This window comes from Polyodon spathula, chromosome 2, assembly GCF_017654505.1.
Source record: "Polyodon spathula isolate WHYD16114869_AA chromosome 2, ASM1765450v1, whole genome shotgun sequence".
NCBI classification, from domain to species: Eukaryota; Metazoa; Chordata; class Actinopteri; order Acipenseriformes; family Polyodontidae; genus Polyodon; species Polyodon spathula.
The window spans coordinates 25,191,966-25,214,518 of NC_054535.1; the positions used below are offsets into that span (position 1 = coordinate 25,191,966).

At 39.9% G+C, this 22,553-nt stretch overlaps 1 protein-coding gene across 1 annotated transcript in view; it reads right to left on the reverse strand.

Annotated features, from left to right (window-relative positions):
* LOC121294611 (semaphorin-4F-like) overlaps positions 1 to 22,553 on the reverse strand; it is a 48,781-nt gene that overhangs the window by 21,709 nt on the left and 4,519 nt on the right. Inside the window, exon 2 of the mRNA XM_041218501.1 lies at positions 2,589 to 2,743. Within this exon, the coding sequence (XP_041074435.1) occupies positions 2,589 to 2,743 (155 nt within the window). The remainder of the gene's footprint in view (positions 1 to 2,588; positions 2,744 to 22,553) is intronic.

A 22,553-nucleotide genomic window follows, 5' to 3' on the forward strand; every position in this document is an offset into this window, starting at 1 on the left:
CACTGAGGCATTGGGTGCTGCATAACATTCTTTAATAAATAAATGAAATAAGTATCGACATTTTGTGTTATTTGTTCACTCAGGGTTCCTTTTATCTAATATTAGATTTTGGTTGAAGATCTGATAAAATTTAGTGTCAAATATGCAAAAATGCAGAAAATCAGACAGGGGGCAAATATTTTTTCATGGCACTGTATACAGTGGCTCTCAAAAGTATTCATCCCCTTGGACTTTTCCACATTTTATTGTGTTACAACATGGAATCAAAATGGATTTAATTAGGAGTTTTTGCCACTGATCAACATAAAAAAGTCCATAATTTCAAAGTGAAAAATAACATCTACAAATTGTTCTAAATTAATTACAAATACAAAACAGAAAATAATTGATTGCATAAGTATTCACCTCCTTGAGTCAATATTTGGTAGAGGCACCTTTGGCAGCAATTACAGCCATGAGTCTATTTCGATAAGTCTCTACCAGATTTCCGCATCTGGACACTGCAATTTTTGCCCATTCTTCTTTGCAAAATTGCTCAAGCTCTGTCAAGTTGGATTGGGACCTTTGGTGAACAGCAATTTTGAACTCTTTCCACATATTCTTAATTGGATTGAAGTCCGGGCTTAGACTGGCCCACTCCAGGACATTGACCTTTTTGTTTTTAAGCCACTCCAATGTGGCTTTGGCTGTATGTTTGGGGTCATTGTCCTGCTGGAAGATGAATTTTCTCCCAAGTCCCAGGTTTCTTGCAGACTTCAGCAGGTTTTCCTCTAGGATTTCTCTGTACTTTGCTGCATCCATTTTGACGCAGAGAAGCATCCTCATGGCATGATGCTGCCACCACCATGCTTCACAGTAGGGATGGTGTTCTCAGGATGATGTGTGGTGTTAGGCTTGTGCCAAACATAGCGCTTAGTTTTGAGGCCAAAAAGCTCTATTTTGGTCTCATCAGACCATAGAATCTTCTTCCACTTGGTCTAGGATTCTCCCACATGCCTTCTGGTAAACTCTAGCCGAGATTTGATGTGAGTTTTTTTAAACAATGGTTTTCTTTTTGCTACTCTTTGCCAGTTTTGTGAAGCACCGGGGCTATTGTTGTCATATGCACAGAGCTCCCAGCTCAGCCGTGGAAGTCCTTTAGAGTTGCCACAGGACTCTTGGTGGCCTCCCTGACTAGTGCCCTTCTCACCCGGATACTCAGTTTTTGAGGACGGCTTGTTCTAGACAGATTCACAGTTGTGCCGTATTCTCTCAATTTCTTAATAATGGACTTTACTGTGCTCCGGGAGATATTCAATGCCTTGGAAATGTTCTTATATTCTACCCAATTGGTGCTTTTGAAGAATCTTATTCCAGATTTGCTTTGAATGTTCCTTCGTCTTCATGATGTAGTTTTTGTTAGGAAATGTACTAACCAACTGTGGGACCTCCCAGAGACAGGTGTATTTAACCTGAAATCATGTGAAACACCTTAATTGCACACAGGTGGACTCCATTCAACTAATTATGTGACTTCTAAAGACAATTGGTTGCACCAGAGCTTATTTACGTGTGTCACAGCAAAGGGGACGAATACTTATGCAATCAGTTATTTCCTGTTTTATATGTGTAATTAATTTAGAACAATTTGTAGATTTTATTTTTCACTTTGACACTGTGAACTTTTTTTGTGTTGATCAGTGGCAAAAACTCCTAATTAAATCCATTTTGATTCCATGTTGTAATACAACAAAATGTGGAAAAGTCCAAGGGGGTGAATACTTTCGAGAGCCACTGTATATATTTTAGCTCAAAGAGCCAGCTGTCCAACGCTTCGATATGTTGTACATATCTTTCTCAAGGGAGCATGTGTTTGAATCAAAACATTGAAGGTATTTGTAGGTTTTTGACGGTATGACAATTACTTGTTATTGTTTATGGTGTTCTATATATTGTGACATCATTTTACTATAATAATAATAATAATAAATAATAATAATAATAATAATAATAATAATGTTGAACAATTACACTGTGTTAGCCAGCCTGCTACCTCCCATACCAACAAAAGCACAAGGGCCATACTAGAACCAAGCTAGACATGCTATTTTAAAGCAAGAACTTCACAAGGACTGTACAAGACTGAGTAAGGGTGTAATTGCACACAACCTGCATAATCCTAGTACTATTCTTGCCAATTCTTTGTGTGATTTTTTTATTTTTTATTTTTGCACTGTGAAAACCTTCCTTATCCTTGTATGCACGGGCCCTATTCCTAAACTTTTAAAGACTGCTTTAAGGAATGTTTTGTTCAGGACTGTTTTAATTATTTTTTTTCTAACACAATTTTGTTTAATTAAATCAAGTTTCATTAAACTGTTTTAGAAAGAGAGAGAAAGAAAGAAAGAGAGAAGATAAATGTTTTTACTTTTCACTGTTAACTAGAAGAATGTCCATAAAATGTCCTTCAAAAAAAAAAAAAAAAAAAAAAACACAGTCTTCACATTTTTATCAATTGGGGCCCATCCTTGTAGCATTCTGATGCATATCTAGCAAACCCAGCTGTCCGCTCCTAAGAATGACTGTGAATGAGTGCTGCGCCCGCTCACCACTCTGGGCTTCTCTGTCAGTGTCTTGGTCTGCAGGGAGAAGATGGCATCCTTGGCTCCCACGTAGAGCTTCCCCGAGCTGGGGTGCAGCAGGAGAACACTGTAGTTGGAGATTCCACTCTGAGAGAATCGCTCCACCAGCTTATGGTCCAGATCTATGAGAGAGAGAGAGAGAAAGAGAGAGAGAGAGAGATAGAGAAATCAGTCAGTCAGTGAACTACAGCAGGGCTCTGATACAAAGCAGACAGGTAGACTAACATTCCTCAGAGTGGCACAATAAGTATTACCGTATATATGAGGTTCTTTAGACATGAGATAAGTCCAATTATAACTCCCAGGACAGTCAGTACCTCAGTGTCAGACACAACTGTGAGTGTGTGCATCAGTGCTTTTGCAAACTAGCTTTGATATGTATCTTGAAACTCAGTGGTGTTGTCCTACTCTGAAGGTACTGCAACACCACTATCTTAAACAAGAATCACTATGCTAAATTCACATTTTATATGTGTACTGGACTTCTAGTAACACATATAATAGGTAATGCATTTATCTAGTTTCTACACACAGTGTAGACAGTCTGCAACCGAATAGGAGGGGTTCAATCAGATTGGCAGAAAATCGAGAATTACCACAAAAACCTTTGAATAAATCACCAGCAGAAGTTTCTAGATGCTCACTCTGATCACAGGATACATGGTTATTTACTATTCCTGAAACACAGGTGGTAGAGCATTCAGCTAAAAAGCCCCTAAATTATGGAATGACCTGCCTATCCCTATAAGGAAAGCTCCCACTGTTGCTGCCTTTAAAACTAGATTAAACACATTTTTATAATCTAGCTTACATATCTTAAAACATTTTCTTAGCCTTGCTTGCTTGTTTTACTGGTTTTGTTTTTATTTATTGTTAATTTTTTCTGCTTATTGTTACTTTTTGTAATATTTATTAATGTTTTTTATCCTTGTAAAATTGCTTTGCGGCGATCTATCGTGAAAGGTGCTATATACAAATAAAGTTGATTGTTGCTGTCGTCTTCATCAGCATTTTTAGCCTTCTTAAAGAAGTAGTTCTGAATAGAAGAAGTTCCTAATGCCCTTTTAATTGCATCAAGAGAACCAACTGAAATCAGACAGTTGTGTGGGAGATGCGTGTTACTTAGCTTGCCTATTACACAAGTCCTGGCTTGAGGACACCACTGCTGCCTATTGGAAATAATACTGGAACAGCATTCCAGCTCGACCACACCACTGCTGAACCTTAATATTTTGTTCAATATCCAGGGTGTACCCCTGGCAGTGAGCCTGGCACTGCCTGGGGAGCCGGAGGTAAAATGAGCACTATGAAGGATGAGAAATAAGACATGGTGAAAGGGGGCGTACCGTTAAAATACTGGCGTTCTATTGCACCTTTTGGATGAAACAATGACAGGCTTCTCAGCTCAAGTCCGTTTTGTTTGAATATAAACGTGAGATTTCCTCCACAGACGATTTCAACAATGTAATTGGAAACCACCTGTTCACACAGTGTTATTATCTGTCGACAAACTTCCTATTTCTCAATGTAAGAGAGAAGCAGGAAACTGGGTGCAATTAAGGTGAGATGCCATGAAGTTAAAAACACAGCTGCATAAATGAGCTTGAGTCACTATTGTGTTCCACTGAGAGTGGCACAAATAAAGCAGTATATGCACCGCCTGGATGTTTAAATTGCCAGTGCTTTCATGAGGACACATCCACACTTCCCACTGCACTCTTTTTCCCTCTACGGTAGACAGATAGATTGTTCAATTGGTGTACAAAACAGAAGACAACGGTCATTAGAAACACAACCTGCAGCAAACTGAGCAAAGCTGAACACGCAGAGGCAGCAACACCAGCTAGTGCTGTAACAAAAACAAACCAAACCAATTACTAAAATGCAGTGTTGAAAAGTACCAGAAATGCAGTTTACTTTAAATATCCGATTCCAGGAATACATTAATAAAGCAACCAGTGTCAACGCCACTTCAAAAGACAAAGACAGGTTGTCAAGCGTGACAATTGTATAAATCATAGACACGGCGCCCTGAATAAACAGGCCCAGTATGTCTCTCTTCTCTTTAAAGAATTTCAATTAACCCATTAAATGTTATTGTTCTTATTTTAGGACAGGCTTCTTTGTAATTTTTTGGGAGCATTTTTAACTGGGATCTACCTGTCATTTAAACATACTCTTTAACTATATTGTTATGACAGCTTGCTCTATTTTTGTTAATCGCAAAAGTCTAAATGTAGATCAAATTTAATTCTTCAAATACAGCCCTTCAAATTCTTTAATGATGATTGGGAGGAGTGTAACGAGCAGTGTTGTGTGATGGAGGGTTGTAGAGCAGTGTTGTGTGATGGAGGGTTGTAGAGCAGTGCCTCCGAACTGGACAGCTCCACTGTGTTGGTGTCCATGTCCAGTACCCACCAGTCTCCTTCAGTCTTCCATGTGACCAGAGTAATAAGGAAATTAACTCCTGCTAATCTCCCGATTGTTCCGTCTTTCGCTCTTAGCTTCAATTCTCTTTTTAATTCAGCAACAATGTTCAGCTTGTTCAGAGCACCCACACACAAACAGCACTTTCTTCTCTCAATTCCAAACATTCTGCCTGAAAGATCATTTTAATTGCCAAAAGTTGCCAGCTGAACAAAACAGCCAAACAATACAACAGTGGCGCAATTCGTTTTGCATTTTACAGTTCCTGTTTGACAATCAACTTATAACTGTGGCCCTTTGTTGTGCAAATTTCTCTAATAAACAGCTGATCCGAGTGCTTCCAAGCTCAACATAGTGAGGCAGCATCATCCTGGAGTTTGAACGTGAGACACTTCCTAGCACAGCCTCTCAGATTTAATGCCTGACTCCAAGCAAGTCACCACACTGCACTGTGTCTCAACGATCAAGACTGGAACGCAGACAGCCATCTTTAACTGCCCCTCACCCAGACCACCCAGCTCAGCTATACCTGACAACATTACACTGGAACGCAGACAGACATCTTTAACTGCACCTCACCCAGACCACCCAGCTCAGCTATACCTGGGAAAAGGAAGTGGAAATGAGGTAGATGACTTCAAGGTTTGACAGTACAGGAAAAATAATTTGCTCTGCTTAATCCACTTAAAACCCCAATTAGAAAAACGCATTGCTTGTATACAAATATTTATAATTCACTACCAGAGAAGGAGGACGTATAAAACTAGAACATATGTTTAACCACAATTAGCAAAGGGCTCCTCTCTCACATGTAAACCGATTTTGCCCAGCCATGTGTTTAATTATAAAGCTTTTAATGCACCCGTGGTATACTCTCAGCTGGACGGTCACACTGCTGGGCTTCAACTGGTAAAAAAAAGTTTTTCATGAATTTTGTACCGGATCCCTGGGACGGTAGGGGGGCAGATTGCCCAGTGTCAGGATTTCACAACCAAGCCTTCTGAAACATTTTATAGCTATGTAGCTCCCAGGCTCTGTGGAACTAGGAGACAATGTTCAGTAAGAAGAGTGGAGCACAAAAGCCCACCAGAGCCTTCTCTATACCCAGCAGCTGCACCAGGTAGCTGGAGGGACCTAAGACTATTGTCTGAGCAACATACAGTGCACCTGTCGTGGAAACGACCCTAAGACAGTGATCGTGTTTGAACACCTTCATTGTGATCACACAAAGCGCTTCATGAAATATAGCTGTAGGCTAGGGTTAGGGTTAGGCTTGAACAGCAAAGCAAATGTCACTTTTCATTAGAATATGCATTATACTCAATTAACCAGCGATTCTATTGAGGAGTTTTCACTTTCCTATTAAGTAGTGTGCAAGCAGCAAAATAAAAATACATTTAAATGGTAAAATAAGTGGCATGATCAGTCAGGGTTAGGGTCAATTCCAATTCTAATTTCTTTTTCAAATCAATTCCCAATTCCAAGTCCTTCAAAGGAACTGGAATTAGTATTTTAGAGACATAACTGTTGTGACTGTTCAACTGCTTTATTTTGAAGCTAATTTAATTGACTGTTAACAGTGACTTCGGTTAAAGCAATTTGTTGCCACTGTAAGAAACTCCTTTTAACAGAACACTGCTAATTCAAATTTTGATCAATGATGTGCTGGAATTGATTAAAAGGGAACTGGAAATGGATTTTTAAAAGGAATGGAAACAGAATTGAAAGTGAAGAAAGGGAATCGACCCCAACCCTGTTAGCAGTATTACAGCAACATTGAGATTATTGGTGGTAAGAAATCCACTTCTGTTATGAGAATTTTGTCAGCTTGTCAAGCTGTTTTCATCTAGTTTACAGTCATTGTGCTAGTTATTCTATTATATCATACCAATTTTTTAACTATTTATGGAATGCATGTTTCTCAATTTTTAAAACTACAACACCAAGACAGAATCATCTCTCCGTGTCCTATTAAATAACAAACCTTTTCTTGTTTAGGAGAAACATGTCTTTCTCCTCCTTTTTAACGAACTGTTCTATGAACCAACAAGAACGTGGACTTTAATTTGAGTCTGACAATTAAACAAAGACGTCAGAGAAGTAGTGGTTAACATGTAGAAAAAAGAAAGTACTGATTAGAGGAGACATCTCAAAATGGAAAGAGGTAACCAGTGGAGTACAACAAGGATCAGTATTAGGTCCTCTGCTATTCCTAATCTACATTAATTACTTAGATTCTGCTATAGTAAGCAAATTTGTTAAATTTGCAGATGACGCACACAAAAAAAATAAAAATCATATGGGAGTGTGGCAATGTGCCCCGCCCCTATGTTTATTTGTGTGTTGCGTGTGGTGTGTTAATGTTGGTACACGAGATGTAAATGGGTCTGTGTAGCAAAAGTGATTTAAAATACATAGTTGTATTTAGGTACGAGGATTGCACAAACACGCCAAGTGCATACTAAAGTAAGTATTTAGTGTAGAAGCACAGGGAACATTAATTCAATTCACATGTAGATGTACCAAGATTCCAACTGAATGATTGATTAGCAATCAAGTCTCTGCAGCTGCAAAAAAGAGGAACATTTTCACTCACTCTGTGTTCGGTTAAGTGGAGAATGGGTGAGAGAGAAGGAGATTTAGATTCAAAATAATTGCTACTACATGCTGGAGAACAAGCACGGTACTTATTTGTGCCCGTTTGTCTGTTCATTTTGGCTACTGTGACGTTTTATTTTATAAAGTGTTTCTGTGTTTGTTCAAAGTACCTTACAACCCATTAACTAGTAGAATGTTGTCTTAGAAATTCTGTCTTCATATCAGAAACAGTTTGGATAATGTTTAACAACCCTAGTTTTCACAAGGGTTTTGATGAAATAAATAAACTTTGTGCTAAGTTAAAATGTATCATGGTGTAGCACGTTGTCCAAAATGATTTCAAGTTGGATCACGATCCATTTCACATGACTGCTGCTGCTTGAGCAGTTCTAACCACTCTCCCAGTTCTTCTAATCCACTAACTGGAGCTCCAATTCAGTTACTTAATCCTTAATCCTGGTGTGGACCTACTTTGTAAACACTGCAGAGTGGAGTCTCAGAACACTCTGCCTCTAGAAATTCTTTAGAAACATTTAATAAATTACACACCGCCACTCGGCTGGTCTATAAATTGGTCTGACCAGAAAGGGTGATTGTGCGAAATGAATTCAGCTCTCAGACAATCTGGCTGAAAAACTGAAGCAGGGAAAGACACAACCAGAGACAAAAGGGCAATTGAGAGAGAGAGAGAGAGGATTAACTCTTCAGGGACCAATAGCAGGCTTGTTCCTCTCAGGCAGGGCTGTGCCACCAGAATCAGGAGCAATTCATTCCAGCTCAAGCGGACCTCTTCTGGGGAGGCGTTTCCTCCATTTGTGGTTGATGACACTTATAGCACAAGTGACGGAGATGGAGATGGTGATGCGACTAACACATGCTGAGAATTTGTCTGATGTTTGTAAAAATGGCCTTTTAGATAAGCTTTATCTTCATTTTACTCCACTGGACGGGGGTGGGGTAACCTAGACAAACATTATTGTACGGCTTTTTTCAATTACCTTTCAGCTGATCTTCTTGTGCTGGAAATACCCAAATATATCTGAAACAAGAGCTTATTCTGTAAAGCTACTGTATGCATTTCAAAGCCCGGAAAATTGTAACACTGTCTAAATTGTAACCTGTCTGAATACGAATGACTCCTCTACCCACAAACAATCCCCTTTGGTCTCCATCCTTTATCACCTTACAGGAAATGTATGCAGTGTGACTCAATAACTGACTCAGCTACAGTGGGCTTGAAAGCAACACTCACCTTGCTTGAAAGACTAATCAAAAAAGAAGTGGAAGAACCGGGACATGCCCATGAGGAGCCCTGGAATATCCCAGATATGCAGGCTTGGAGTCAGAGAGAGCTGTGAATCAGCCTGCTCTACACATCATCAGCTCAGATTCCCTACCTGTGTTTTATGATGTTTGCAATAAATGTGAGTGGCCCATGAAGCATGAAAACTCAATGTCCTTTTTCCAAATTGCATAAAAGTTTTAGGAACTGATAAACTTAGAAAAGTCTGAGATCTAAGATTAAGTACTTAGCAATTTATTAAAGATCATTTTGAGTTTTGTCAAGGATAGCCTTATAAAACAAGTATGCACCAGTGTTTCAATCTTCGTGGCAATAAAAGTAATTTATATAAATCATAATGATGAACAGAATAACCCATGTTGGTTATAAACCTCAATGCAGAATGAATGGTACAAAGGATCCAGTTTTGTTAAGACCGTGGTAGTAGATATTCTTTAAATAATGTCACCATAGTCAATCTCAGGCAAAAATGTACTCAAGATCAGTTGTTTTATAGCATGTACTGACAAAAACAGTGTTAATGTCGACAAAATAACCCTTTTTATTTTTTTCTCCAGAGCATATCGACATGTGTTGTAAAACCGGAGAAGCAGGGGCTGGATAATGAACCTCATGGCTGAGAGACTTTTTGCTGTAGTGATCTGGTTCCGCAAGCAAACAGTTAAATGTGTGTGTACTCTGTGCTCTGCTGATGTCAGTACTTTACCAGCTGCTGAGGGTAACCCATTATACTACCTCCTCTCACTTCCAGCAACAAGTGAAAAGGCCAAAAGTGATTAAATACTGGATGAGTCAGTTTATACTTGAAGTTGTCTGGGTTACTGTCCGATTTTCAAACCTTTACAAAATTAACTAAAATTTCTTTCCAGACACCTTGAGGGGCAGATTTGATCGTAAAACCCAGGGTTATTCCTGTATTGATCTGTTAGGTATTTTATTTTCTTTAAGCATGCATGTCTTATTCATTCAGGTACAGGGCAGGTCTTGTGCCACTTTCCTATTTATGTGTTCCTACCTCAGTGAAAATGAGAATTAAGTACAAGCCTGGAACAAAAAAAACATTCAATAAATAAACAGCTGCAGTCAGAGAAACTGAATGTTTGAAATCAAGCAAAAACTAAATAAATAAGGGGGTTTTCTTAAGAAAGTGGTAGTTCCTGGTATCATTTATGCACCTTTGTTCTGCCGAGCTCTTATTTCCTGTTTATTTTGTGGCTACATTATCATAGAACAAGACTGGAGGTTTTCTCAACAAAACCTTTTCCTCATCCAGTATGTGACAGACTTAAGCTACCAGAAACACAGGCACTGATGGCCGGTTGTGGACCTCTATCCAGAACCTTGTCTGTTGACAGCAGCAAGCCATGACAGTATAAAAGATCACAATGACAAAATGAGTCAGAAAATCTGTTGGGACTCATTTCTCAAGACGCCTGCACCACACAGCAGGCGGCCAACATCCTGGATCAGCCTTTACTGCAAGTTGTTACCGGACATAGTATCTAGGGCACTGGTGTTCAGACTACAGAGATAAGCCTCACCTAATGACTTAATTAATCCAGGGACCCTCAAGGCATAAACTAACACTCAGCTTCCTCTCTGAAGCTCTACTCATGGCGAAACAAGAAGACATTGCATAACATGAATGTAATCTCAACAGGAGCAGCAGCCTGCTCCACATACCCCCACCCCCCCAATTACTAATCATTAATTTACTAATGGTATACTCACTCTACAGTCAACAGTGATTCACAGATCCCAGCAAGGGCACACAGAACATCGTCATAACGCAAACGCAGCATGCAAACAATAAAATACATAGAAATCCGCAAGCACTATCATTGTGTTTGTGCAGTGGATACAAGGAAGCCACACAATACTGGCAACAGAGTTCATGCCAGTAGGTCACTCTCGTTCTGGCGAGCTCGAACTGAAATAAAGACGAAGCCTCAGTCGCCAAGAGAAACACATGTGCACCAGTCCAGAGGGAGCTCTGCGTTGCCTTGCAGTTGCTTTTGCTTCTACACGTACTGGTCTTGAACATCCGCTTCTGCTCAAACATTTTCTGTGAAGTTAAAATATGGTGCTAATGTTAAAACACAGTCAACTGAAGCAGCAGCAGCAGCAGTACATTGCTTGCTAAGCAGCACAAGTACATTATCATATCTTCCTTGCCCGACCCATTTGCCAGTAGTTTAAACCAGATTCAAGGCATTTTTGTGCAATCCTGAGAAATGATGCGTTTGCTATGCTTATCAGTTTCAATATGAATGGATACACAATCTGTATCATGCAGGAAATGGGTCAACAAAAAGAAGCAAGCAGTAAAGACATTCTAAAAGAAATTGTAACATTTATATCATTCTATTATTTTTTAATCTTAAACACTTAGTTTACCAAAGTACCCAGTCCTGGGTTTCAGAACTTCCCTGTTTTAGGTATATTATTGAAATGACCAGGCCCTCAGGAGTTTGGACAATCAGGCTCCTGATCAATCCGTTTTAAACTGATAACCCTTCTCATCACAGCATGAGTAAGTAGCTGTAAATCTGTAGCATTACTAATAGGGGTTGTTCACACAGCTATAAGGAATACGAAGACCACTTATAATATGGTTTCTTCATAGGATGATGAACTCCACATACAAAGTGAACACCCGGTCTCCATGCTGCTTGGGTTAGGAGAAACAAACCGATCTCCTACCCAGAAATCATTGTAAAAGAATAAAGTTTCGCACTAAACTAAGTGTCCCTCCTCTACAAAACCAGATGGCATTATTATTATTATTGAGCAGACGCCCTTATCCAGGGCAACTTACAATTGTTACAAAATATCACAGGATAAAATATCACATTTCTGAATATCAAATTACAGAGAAGAGCAGTTGTAAAGTACAATAAAATCAGTAGCAATAGATCAAAATCAATTAAGAAGAAAAAAAAAGAGAGTACAATAATGAGTCAGTATGAGCACGTAGTAAGGATTTCAAATAAGAGAAATTACAAAAAATGTCAATAAGGATACCTATAAAAATAAAATCAAGTTTTGCATTTCTACTTTTAATTCCAAAAACATTCAAATACATGTTTACTTCATTAAATGTGTCTGTTTAAACAGTGCCTCATTTACAGTAACTCGTTATAACACCTAAAATGTCACTGCAGCAACTTGGAGAACAACAAAAGGCCTTCTAAAAATCAGTTACAGTATTTTTCATTCTTAAATGGCCCTTAATTTTAAAGGCACTGGCAATCATTTACAATAAGCATTTGCAATGTCTTCAGTAATCTTATCTATAACATATTGACAATAACAATCAACCATTTTGTTACAGACGTTCTAACATGTCTGACACAAACAATTTTGGCTGTTACTTAAACCTTTGCAAAAAAAAAAAAAAAAAAAAAAACACACAACACAAATGCTTAAACATAAAAAAAGACCAGTCCTACTACAGTAGCAGGTGCAGTTTACAGTTTCTGATCACATCATGAAGTCGTTTTTTTTTTTTTTTTTTTTAATAGATTGATAGAAATGTCCGGTCTACTTTTAATGTTCCCAAGCAAATTGGCTTCATCACTGCCACTCTCACATCTGATGCATTATTTCCTCGTCCAACGCTTCTTTAACATGTTCTGTATACCATTCTGCTAGAGGGCAGGTGGAAGTATTATTGACGATCCAATCAAAACCGCCAACAAAGCCAAATTAAATGATATGCCCGTTACACAGTATAGGTTAAGAAGTGTGCTGTAATAAATAAAAATAAATATAAATAATAATAATAACAACAAGATCCTGAACCTTCTAGCACCCCCCACCCTAGCACCCCCCACCCCCACCCAGGATACACCCCAGTCTGAGAACCACTGGTTTAGATCACTAGAAACTAGACTGCTTTGTCTCAAAATAATAAGTCCTGACCTTACAATCCCCACCCCTATGTGTGCTGAACACTCGCCTTTTCTGTCTCACCGTGTGATCAATGAACACAGCTCCCACGCCTGACCCCCACCCTGCTCAGACTTTTGAAAGTAGCCTACATGTATATACTGGATCTTCCATTGTGTGCTCTCTTTTTGGCCAGCTGCTGCTTCTGAACCTTTGATGAATGTATAATCACAAATAACCTATCTTACAATGATAATGCCTTGAAAGTCTTGAACAAGCAGGCATTTCGGCTGTTTTCTAATTTTTTTTTTTTTTTTTTAACTTCTCCATCAGATCATTAAATTGTTTTTTTCTGTTGTTTTTTTTTAAATTTGTTTTTTAATCATACAAGAAGATTGTGCAATTACTGGTGCACAATATAGGTTAAATCAATCTCTTGAATATAATTCACTCTTTGTAGAGCTCTGACAAAAGACACAACTTGACTTGTTTCAGAGGACGGACCGCTCAGGGTTAAATTAGGTCTTGCCTTGAGACCAAACAAGGGCTGCATTCTTCCCAGCAATCATTTCATTCGACACAAGTTCCTACAGCCCTGTGATCTGGTGCACGATAGTAACATTGTAATAATTACCACAATGTGATCTGCACATTTACTGTCACTTTAACCTCCCTGGCTGGTATAGAAAGACGCAGAACAAAAATAAATCCACAAGAAGCAAGGTGCATGTTTTCTCAGAGCTGTGGTCAAGGTCTTGTGCAGGTTCCTGATACACATTCTTGCTTTATTATGCGCTTCTCGAACCAGACCCGTAATAAAATATTGTACAGCAGCAATACCCAAGTCTCCCTTGCCCAGATAAATACGTTTAGGCAAGAACAAATAGGAGTTTACATGGTTAAGTCCTATTTACTTTTTCAAGAGCAACACAGAGCAGCATAGAGCCCAGAAGACACAGATGGAAATTTAGTGATGTAGACAGTGGTGAGTGAGTGAGAGGAATGGGTTACTGAGCCACGTTGCTGCGGTTGAGGCTGCTAGGAATCCAAACGAGCACGAAAGTGCTGAATGACCACCTCGCTCATTTAAATATACTTCCGTTCTGTTCTACTACAGAGCTCATTTACGATCGCAAGCCACTTCGCCAGGAAATAAACAAAAATAAAAAATTCCATCTTCTCTGACAGAAAGACACCAGTTATTAAGTCAACGGAATACAATAACAACGATGAGTGTGGTTTTATCACACTCACAAACCTCTTCCCTGTTCCTTTAATAAAATAAACACATCTGCACTGAGAAGCACAATGTGTAAACAGCCCCCCGTGTGACCCCACGGCCCCAGCACTAGTTCCCTGTTCCCATGCTGCTCTGGCAATGCCACTGTGACACCAGCAGGAGCGGAACCAGGGGAAGGGGGCGGGGCTCTTCCTTCCTGGTTGACTTGTGAACCCCTTTGTCTCTCCCAACACTGCTGTGTGGCTGAAGCACTGAGGTGCCAGCACATCCCCTTCCTTTGTGACTTAATATAAATATAATAGTGTCTGAGAAGCAGGGATCAAACCTTTAGCACCATAAACCTCTCGTTTGCATATTCTCAGTGTCACTGCTCTACAGTATAATCCAACACACCAGCTGCCTGCTGTCCCACAGTACATCACCAATGCATAATCCACAGCACACACACATACATTATTGTGTACTCAAAGCCATGCTGATATCAATGATCACTAGTGTTATAAAGTCATACACACTGACAGGCACCATTCAATACAGTACAGCCTACGATTCTCCAAACACACAGACACCGTGTCATTCTTCAAGCACAGGGTTCCAGGACAGAGGGGTTGAACTGACGAGTTTATACTCTGCCAGGATTAGACACAGCTGGATTTTTTTAAACAGCATTTTCCAGTACCAGAGAATACAAATGGATTGCATCCTTTGCTTATTGTTAGGAGTACCCGGGACAACCACGGAAACCCTGCCAGTCTAAAATGTGTGTGTGGGGAATATTGGATTGCCAGGGAGGGGGTTAAATTCTTCCCTGCCAGAAAGTGCGTGGAAATGTGGCTCGGGCAATAACTGAAACGTATGTGTCCTTTCTTCCTGAGCAACATACGAAGAATCTGACCCTTCCTCACCAACTATTCCACACAACTCCCTCCTGGCTAGCCTCCCTGTGTCCGCCACCCGTCCACTCCAGCTCATCCACCAGGCGAACAGCGGAGTTCTGTTCTCTCTGCCTTGCTTCTCTCACGCTACACTGGCTCCCGATCATCGCTCGCATCCAGTTTAATACTCTTGTACTCACTTACCGATGCCTTGACCAGACTGCACCCAGCTACCTCCAGACCCTCATCTCTCCCTACACCCCCACCCGACCTCTCCGCTCCACCTGCACTAGAAGACTGGCTGTACCTTTATGCTCCCCTGCCTCCAGAGCCCGCCCCACCTACACTCTCACACCACAGAGGTGGAACGACCTTCCTACGGATGTCAAGACTGCCCAGTCCATGACCACCTTTGGGTGCCTCCTCAAGACAAACCTCTTCAGACTACACCTGTAAAACTTAACTCTTCCCTTATGGACTATATAGTACTAGTGTCTTTAATGCACGTCAACTTGCACTTATCTGCTCCCTATTTTACAGTATTTAATCCAGCACTGAACCCAATCTGTAGTATTTTTTTTATTTCACCTGCACTCGTATCCAACCCTGATGTAACTATCAACACTTATCTGCTCTTGAACTGCCCCGACATCAAATCGTATTGTGTTTTGTAATTGCTCTTATTAGTACATGAAGTAATTGTATTTTTTGTCATGCTCTTAATTGTACTGCAATTCTTGATATGTACTTTATTTTGTATAGTCGCCCTGGGTATGGGTGTCTGCTAATAAATAAATAAAATAAATAAACGGTTAATGATGCTCCAGCCACAGGTGTATAAAGGGGTAATCACAGGTGTTGTTGGAAGTTAATCTTGGGGAAGGTAAAGCTATGTGTTGCTGTGCTGTTTGTTCGTTGTTATACCCGTGACTTTTTGCAGAAATTACGGCCCTTGTGCCTTTTTGTTTGGTAATGTGTTTTGTTTATTACTGTATTTGTGAATAAACGTGCGCAATAGCGCTTACCCTGCAACTTCTTGCTTCTGAGTCTCTCTTCCTGCCGGTAACAGCTTGGCTGTGACGCTACCCTGTCACACTCCCCAAGGACCAGTCTGAAAGTACAACCTGATTTCCCTTATCAAACACCAAGAAAGCTGCCTGGCTCAGTGCTATAGATATATCCAGTTATGGAAGCACACTGTACAGTTACAATTCAGTTATCACCCATACCCACAAACAAGCTCACTAGTTCAAAACTATACACAAGATACAAATATTGACTGGAGTTGGTGCTTGTAGTGGAAAACAGTTACAGTAGCCCAAGGGTTGAAAAAAAGACATTGTGCAATACTGCCCACTGACATATTTTCCACTGTTTTGCCCTTTTCCTACATTTATTATGGAGTGGGTAGTTTGCCTTCAAGTAACCCACAGTAGAAAACATATGCTTATAAGCCATAAACTGTAATCAAAATATGTTCTACTTAACTTGTGATGCCAGAGGGCGTTTTTGGACTACTGACTTCTCAGGGACATCGGAGGGCAATTGTTCTTTTCTTTTTTTTTTGACTGGTGTGTGGGTAAGAGCACAAACTATTTTGATCTTAAGGCCTTTAATAAAACTAAATGGAATCTCTTTATAGGTCTCATGCACATACCTACAGCTGTCTTTGTCTTCTAGTTAAACAGAAGCACACAATCCAGTACAGTACAGCACACCCTGCCATGCTTGTATTGTAGCTCTGTAATGCACATTGAACAAACAATAGCACATGCTGCCATGCACCAATTCATCCAGCTGTTATCGTGCATCGTTGTAACAAAGTGCCCGCCCCTGTGTATATTATCTGTTATGTGTTGCGTGTGGTGTGTTTAAATGTTGATGTATAGACATTGGTACACGGGATATAAACGGGTCTGTGTAACACGAGTGTTTAAAAATGTATATGTGTATTTAGGCACGAGGATTGCACAGCACTTCACGTGCAAGTAAAATGTAGTAATATGTGAGCACGGGGAATTGCACTTTATTAATTCACGTGCTGGGATTCAAGTGAATAATTAATTGGTAATTGAATCCCAGCACAATAGTATATATAGATGCACGTTGTCACATACTGGGGTTGGGTGTTCGGTGAGCGGAGAACGGGATTGGAGACGGAGGAAAGAAGCAGTAGTCGTAGTAATAATAAGAGGAGAAAGTATCCGCTCACCGTGTCTGTCCGTGCACCGTTTTGTTAAGTTTAGTCTGTTTTTGTTTGTCTATTTATTTTGGCGTAGAGTGCCGTGTCCTGTGTTTTTCGTGTTTGTTAAACCTTTTATTTTGTAATAAACCGGCGCCAACAGGCGTCTTCATCATTTCATTTCATCCGTCCTGTGTTTTGTGTATTGCATTACCTTTCCTGGTTCTGACGCCGCCCACTTCGGCCGTCTCTGTGACAATCGTATATAAACATCGCACACTCGCCAACACAAACTGCCTGGCGCTGTAACTTTGCATAGTTGTATGTAACAGACTCGCTTTCCCTTCATCACGAGTCATGCACACAGCAAGTGTCAGAACTAAAACTGAAATCTAGTGCAAATTTACTTTATTATGACTGCACTAAACTGCTTCTATTGCACATTAACATTACAGCTGTTTTAATTGTCTGTGTACAGTATGCTAGCTATGGCAAATAAAAAATATGCTGGAATTTCTAGTGCATTTGTATTAACATACTTCATCAACATATAAAATAAACTGCATCTCTTTGACATTCATTCCTCGGCATGGCTGCAAATACAAAATCAGACCCATCAGCAGCATGTAACAGTAGATCACTGTGTAAAAATGTGCAGAATATTTTATATCAGACAGCTTCCTTAATACACTCCCAGATTATGTCTAAAAATTGTAATATACTCCAAAATATCTCCAGAGTTTAACAGAAGCCTCACCAAAAGCTTATTAATATCCTTTCACTGTTATTGCATTATGCCTAGGGCACACAACACTGTTATGAAGTCCCTTGTTACAAACAGCACTGCCCACAACAATCAGCTGATCAGCATAAGAAAACAATATAAAACACTTAGCTGTTTATTTTGGCACTTGTGAAGTTACCACAAGAGTCCGAAGTCCTTTAATAACAAAGAGCAGACACAGCACTTACAGTGTAAAAACACAGACATACACCTACACACAGTTCTGTTTTGCATAGCAACAGAAGTCATTTTAACTTTATTTTCAATTACTTAATTAATGACTTTTCAATATAGCAGAGGATTTACTAGCAGTGTCAGGTTTCAGCAATAAATCCCCCTGCTAAATCAGTTATGAACTGATCAGACTTCTCATCCCAGCATGAATAAGTCTCACTGAGTCTACAGGTTTACTGTTAGGAGCTGTTGTGCAGCAGGGCCCTCATTGCTTGAACATTTTAAATAGACCTAACAGAAGGTATTCTTGAAACCAAGAACTGCGTGCAGGGCTAGTGCAAGTTTCTAATCCTGCAATAGCCAAGATGCACATTAAATTACAATCCAAGGTGGAATGGAATGGATGGATGCAGTCAGTCTGTCTACACCTGGGGTGGCCAACATGTGCCCTTCCACTCCTGTTCCAAATGAAATGGTTAAACCAATTAAACCTCCAGCCAGACCCTGAAGTTGTTTATTATATCATTTTACCAGTTCAACCTGCAGTGGAATGGCCCCCCACCCCTGTTCCACACAGACTGATGCACGTTCCTCTGGCAGGCCTGTGTGTGTTTACACGGCAAAGTGCTTTGTGTTGTGTAACCCATGCAAAGTGACACACATTACTTAATGTTATCGTCCAACCGGTTTCCTGTAGTAAAAACATGAACTTCTCAGGGAAGAAGTGGGCGGGGTTTTCAGGCACAGAACAGCTGTAGCCGACTCTGTACACTGTATAATAGAAAACCTAAAGTACACTGGACACCTTATATAATAATGACCTGAGATAGTCAGGAGGCCTGTGGCAGCATGCAGCCACGTCAGTGCGGAATGTGACCTCGACGACCCACCTTGACTCTCCTACATTTGGTAGACGGCAATAATGTATGGAGCAAGAGAAGGGCAACATTAAAGTAAAAATAACTCCCCTCCCTGACCTTTCTATGATGTTCACAACCATTTTGTATGGTCCAGAGTCCTGTATCTGAGAAAAACTACACAGGTCTGCAAACAAGATGGCAAAACAGTCAGTAAGCATTTCAAGCTGTCTCTTTGCAGTTGCTGTGGTGCCCTTATAACAGTGTCACACAGTAAAAGCATAGTGAAAGCAAAGTAAAAACAAACACAAGTAAAATGATGCACATGGTAAACCCTTTTTAAAAAAAATTTTAAAGCATGGTAAACCAGGGCAACTGCGCTTGTCCTGCAAGCAGAGCCTCCCTTCCTCCCCTGGTTGTACTGATTCAGGTGGATCTCTGTTCTTTGTGACATGTTTGCTTTGTTCTAACTGTATCAATGACAGCTCCATGGCTAAACAGAATCTTTACATGCCTAGTTAAATCAGTGGACCCCACTTCACTATCTCAGATGTACATTAAATATTCTACACGAGGGACTGAAACAAGATTGTATAGCTTTTCACCCATTCAAGGTTTTAATAGAAGCTTGAGTAGCCGCATTGTATGGGTAACAAGCATATGTATATCTTATTCAACTCACAGTAAAAACAGGAATGGATCAAACTGCTATGCAATGGGAGTTATATTTCCATCCCTGTACATCCTATTGGTATACTAACTTCCAAATAGCTTTACCCTCTTCATTTATATGGGCCACGGTAGGCATACAGTTTCAGAACTCCCCTTGTTTAAGGTAAATCTGGTTTGGACTAATCACAGCATGAAAAGTCTCACCCAAGTCTGTAGGGTTGCTAACAGGAATTGTTCACAATTATATAGGACAAACAAATCATTGATCATCAAATTCCTGGCTGTTGTTCATTTAAATAACATACTGAATTGAAGGTAGTGTAGTTCTGAAATACAGGACTGGGTGCATGGCTAACATGAGTTTCTAACCCTGCTTGGATTACTTCCTTTAAAAAAAACATCCTTCATTTTAGATTGGTTTTAGAGCCTCAACTCTCTTGAAATGTAAAAGTTTGATGCTTGGAAGCTTTCAGATAAGAGGCTTTGACACCCCCCCCCCCCCCCCCCCAACTCTCTAAATATGTGTGAGTTTTTTTAGTGCCTGTGGCTTGTTCTTTGTGGTATATTTTCACAGGATTTTTACTTCTGAGGCTACACGGTGTTGCAAACAGTATATACTAGAATGAGACTTGTTAAAGACTCACTGTTTTTACCCCTCAAGAACAAAATTAAAATACTGCAAAATGCTAGGCTAGCCCATTGTGGAGTTGTCACTTTCAATTTCATGCTACATGGAGGAACGGTGTGGGAGCTGTCTCACTGCTGAGACAATTCAGAATAACCATAAAGTTCAAGGACTGAAAACAAAAGCAACAACCACAGGAATTAAAATAAGACTCTTGCGTCTCACCCATTCCAGGGTTTACGACCAACTTGATCAGCCACATTCTGAAGGTAACAAGCTCAGGTGCGTCCTTTAAAACTCATTTTGAAAACCATCAACGCTAAAAATAAATAAAAATTTAATAAAAATAGAACTCAATTGGAAACAAAATATCCTTTAAATTCCACTAACTATTCTAATTGCTAGGAAGCAGTGCTTAATTTGTGCCAGTGTAGGCCGCCCAAAATACTATACAGTATAAAACACTCCAGGGTGTAATGAATGCAAGTCACAGTATAACATTTGTTTGTTTTGAATGTAAGTTGATAACACTCTGGAATGTAATAAGCATATGTTCAAAACACTGCTGCATTTTGAATTCATGTTCAAAACACTCCCTTTCCAAAACACTATAGCTACATACACCGAAAACACTCTCCTGTAACACAATCATATCAATGAACAATTTAATACTAATACGTACATCTAGCATATCTTCTAATAACTACTTAAATAGATAAAACTGGTTACATTTAATACATTTGGTCTATTAGTTTCATTTTGTCAATGTTTTATTGTTAGTACCTATACTTTCTTCTAAACATGCGTAAAACGTTTGTGTAACACTGCTAATCTAAATGCATCTAAACAAGACTAAATATGAATGTCATTCTGTATGTAGAGTGTAGAGCAAATACTATTTAGCTAACTAAACTATACATAAAAGAATGCAATTCTGCCTCAGGTTTGTTGTTGATATTATACAATATCACACAAGACTATACATTATACAACACGATGGGTAGACTTGTTAGAAAAAGACAGCCCAACTTTCAAGAAATATTGAGTTATTTATCAAATGAGAAATACTCAGATCCAGTTAAAGCGAACAGTGGAGGAAAGGCCAATTATCTGAGACAATGCCAGTTTTTTTTTTTTTTTTTTAAACAGATGTCCAACTAATGTACAAACACAAAGTACACAGAAAAAACAGAAAAGGTGGCATAGACACGTTCTATTAATATGTAAAGGAGTTACACTTTAGCATGCTAATAACAACTTGTATTTGTTCTAATATTAAACATTTTTTCATTTTAAAAAATTTTATTAAACAAGATAACATTCAAAACATGTTGTACAGCGATAAACTTTATAAACCCTCGAGAATAATTGTTGTTTTTGAAGCAAGATAACAATTTATTGTATTTGTGTGTGTTTCCCTTTCAATTCTAAGACGATCACCAATGACATTATGTACTGGATATGCCTGCCCATTGGGTAGGTATTGCTGAGCTCTCTATATCAGAGCTGCCGATAGGCCCTTTCCTGGGATGACGCACTCTGTCCCGCCCACCGAGGGATTAAAATCATCATTCTGAGGAAGCCATTTCTCTTTTTCCTTCTCAAGACAGCATGGTAAGAACCTCTGTGTTGAGCTGAGCGTGTTGATAGAAAAGAGCTTCGAGTCGAATCGAGTTGATTATATTTCCCTTGCATCTGTGCTGAAAGCTGGCTTGCCCCTTTCCCGGAATCAACGACTATGCAAAAGACAGAGCCTTTTGTCTTTGTCTTTCAGCAGTCTCCTCGCTTGCGTGGTAGGCCGCCCTTTCTTATCTGTGTTGTGTGTGAGCGGTGCAGTCATTGCATGATCACACTGTGTTATATATTATAGCTCACACTGTACCCAGTGCAAACAGTGTTCGGTGCACGCTGTGTTCAGTTTGTGCAGAACACGCCACTGATGTCGAGCAAGACCGGGTTCCACACCTGTACGTCTTGTAGGGCTAACATCCCTCAGGAGGACAGGCACACACTCTGGGCACGGTGCCAAGCATGCCAACTTGTCCCTAGAGAAAGAGAGAGAGAGAGGTGGCCTGCAATATCTGTGCAGCTTTTCAGCCCCGGGTGAAGGAGAACAGGTTGAAGAGGGCCACGTGGGCAAGTTCCGCAACCTCAGTGGCCGGACCGTCGGCGGCTCAAGAGCCCCTCCTCCATGAACCGCCTGCTGGACATCACTTGTGCACAGGCCTCCCTGGTCTAAACAGGCCAGGTCCTGGAGCTCCTGTCTCAACAGGCACCTGCACCTCCAGCCGGTCTCAGCTCCAA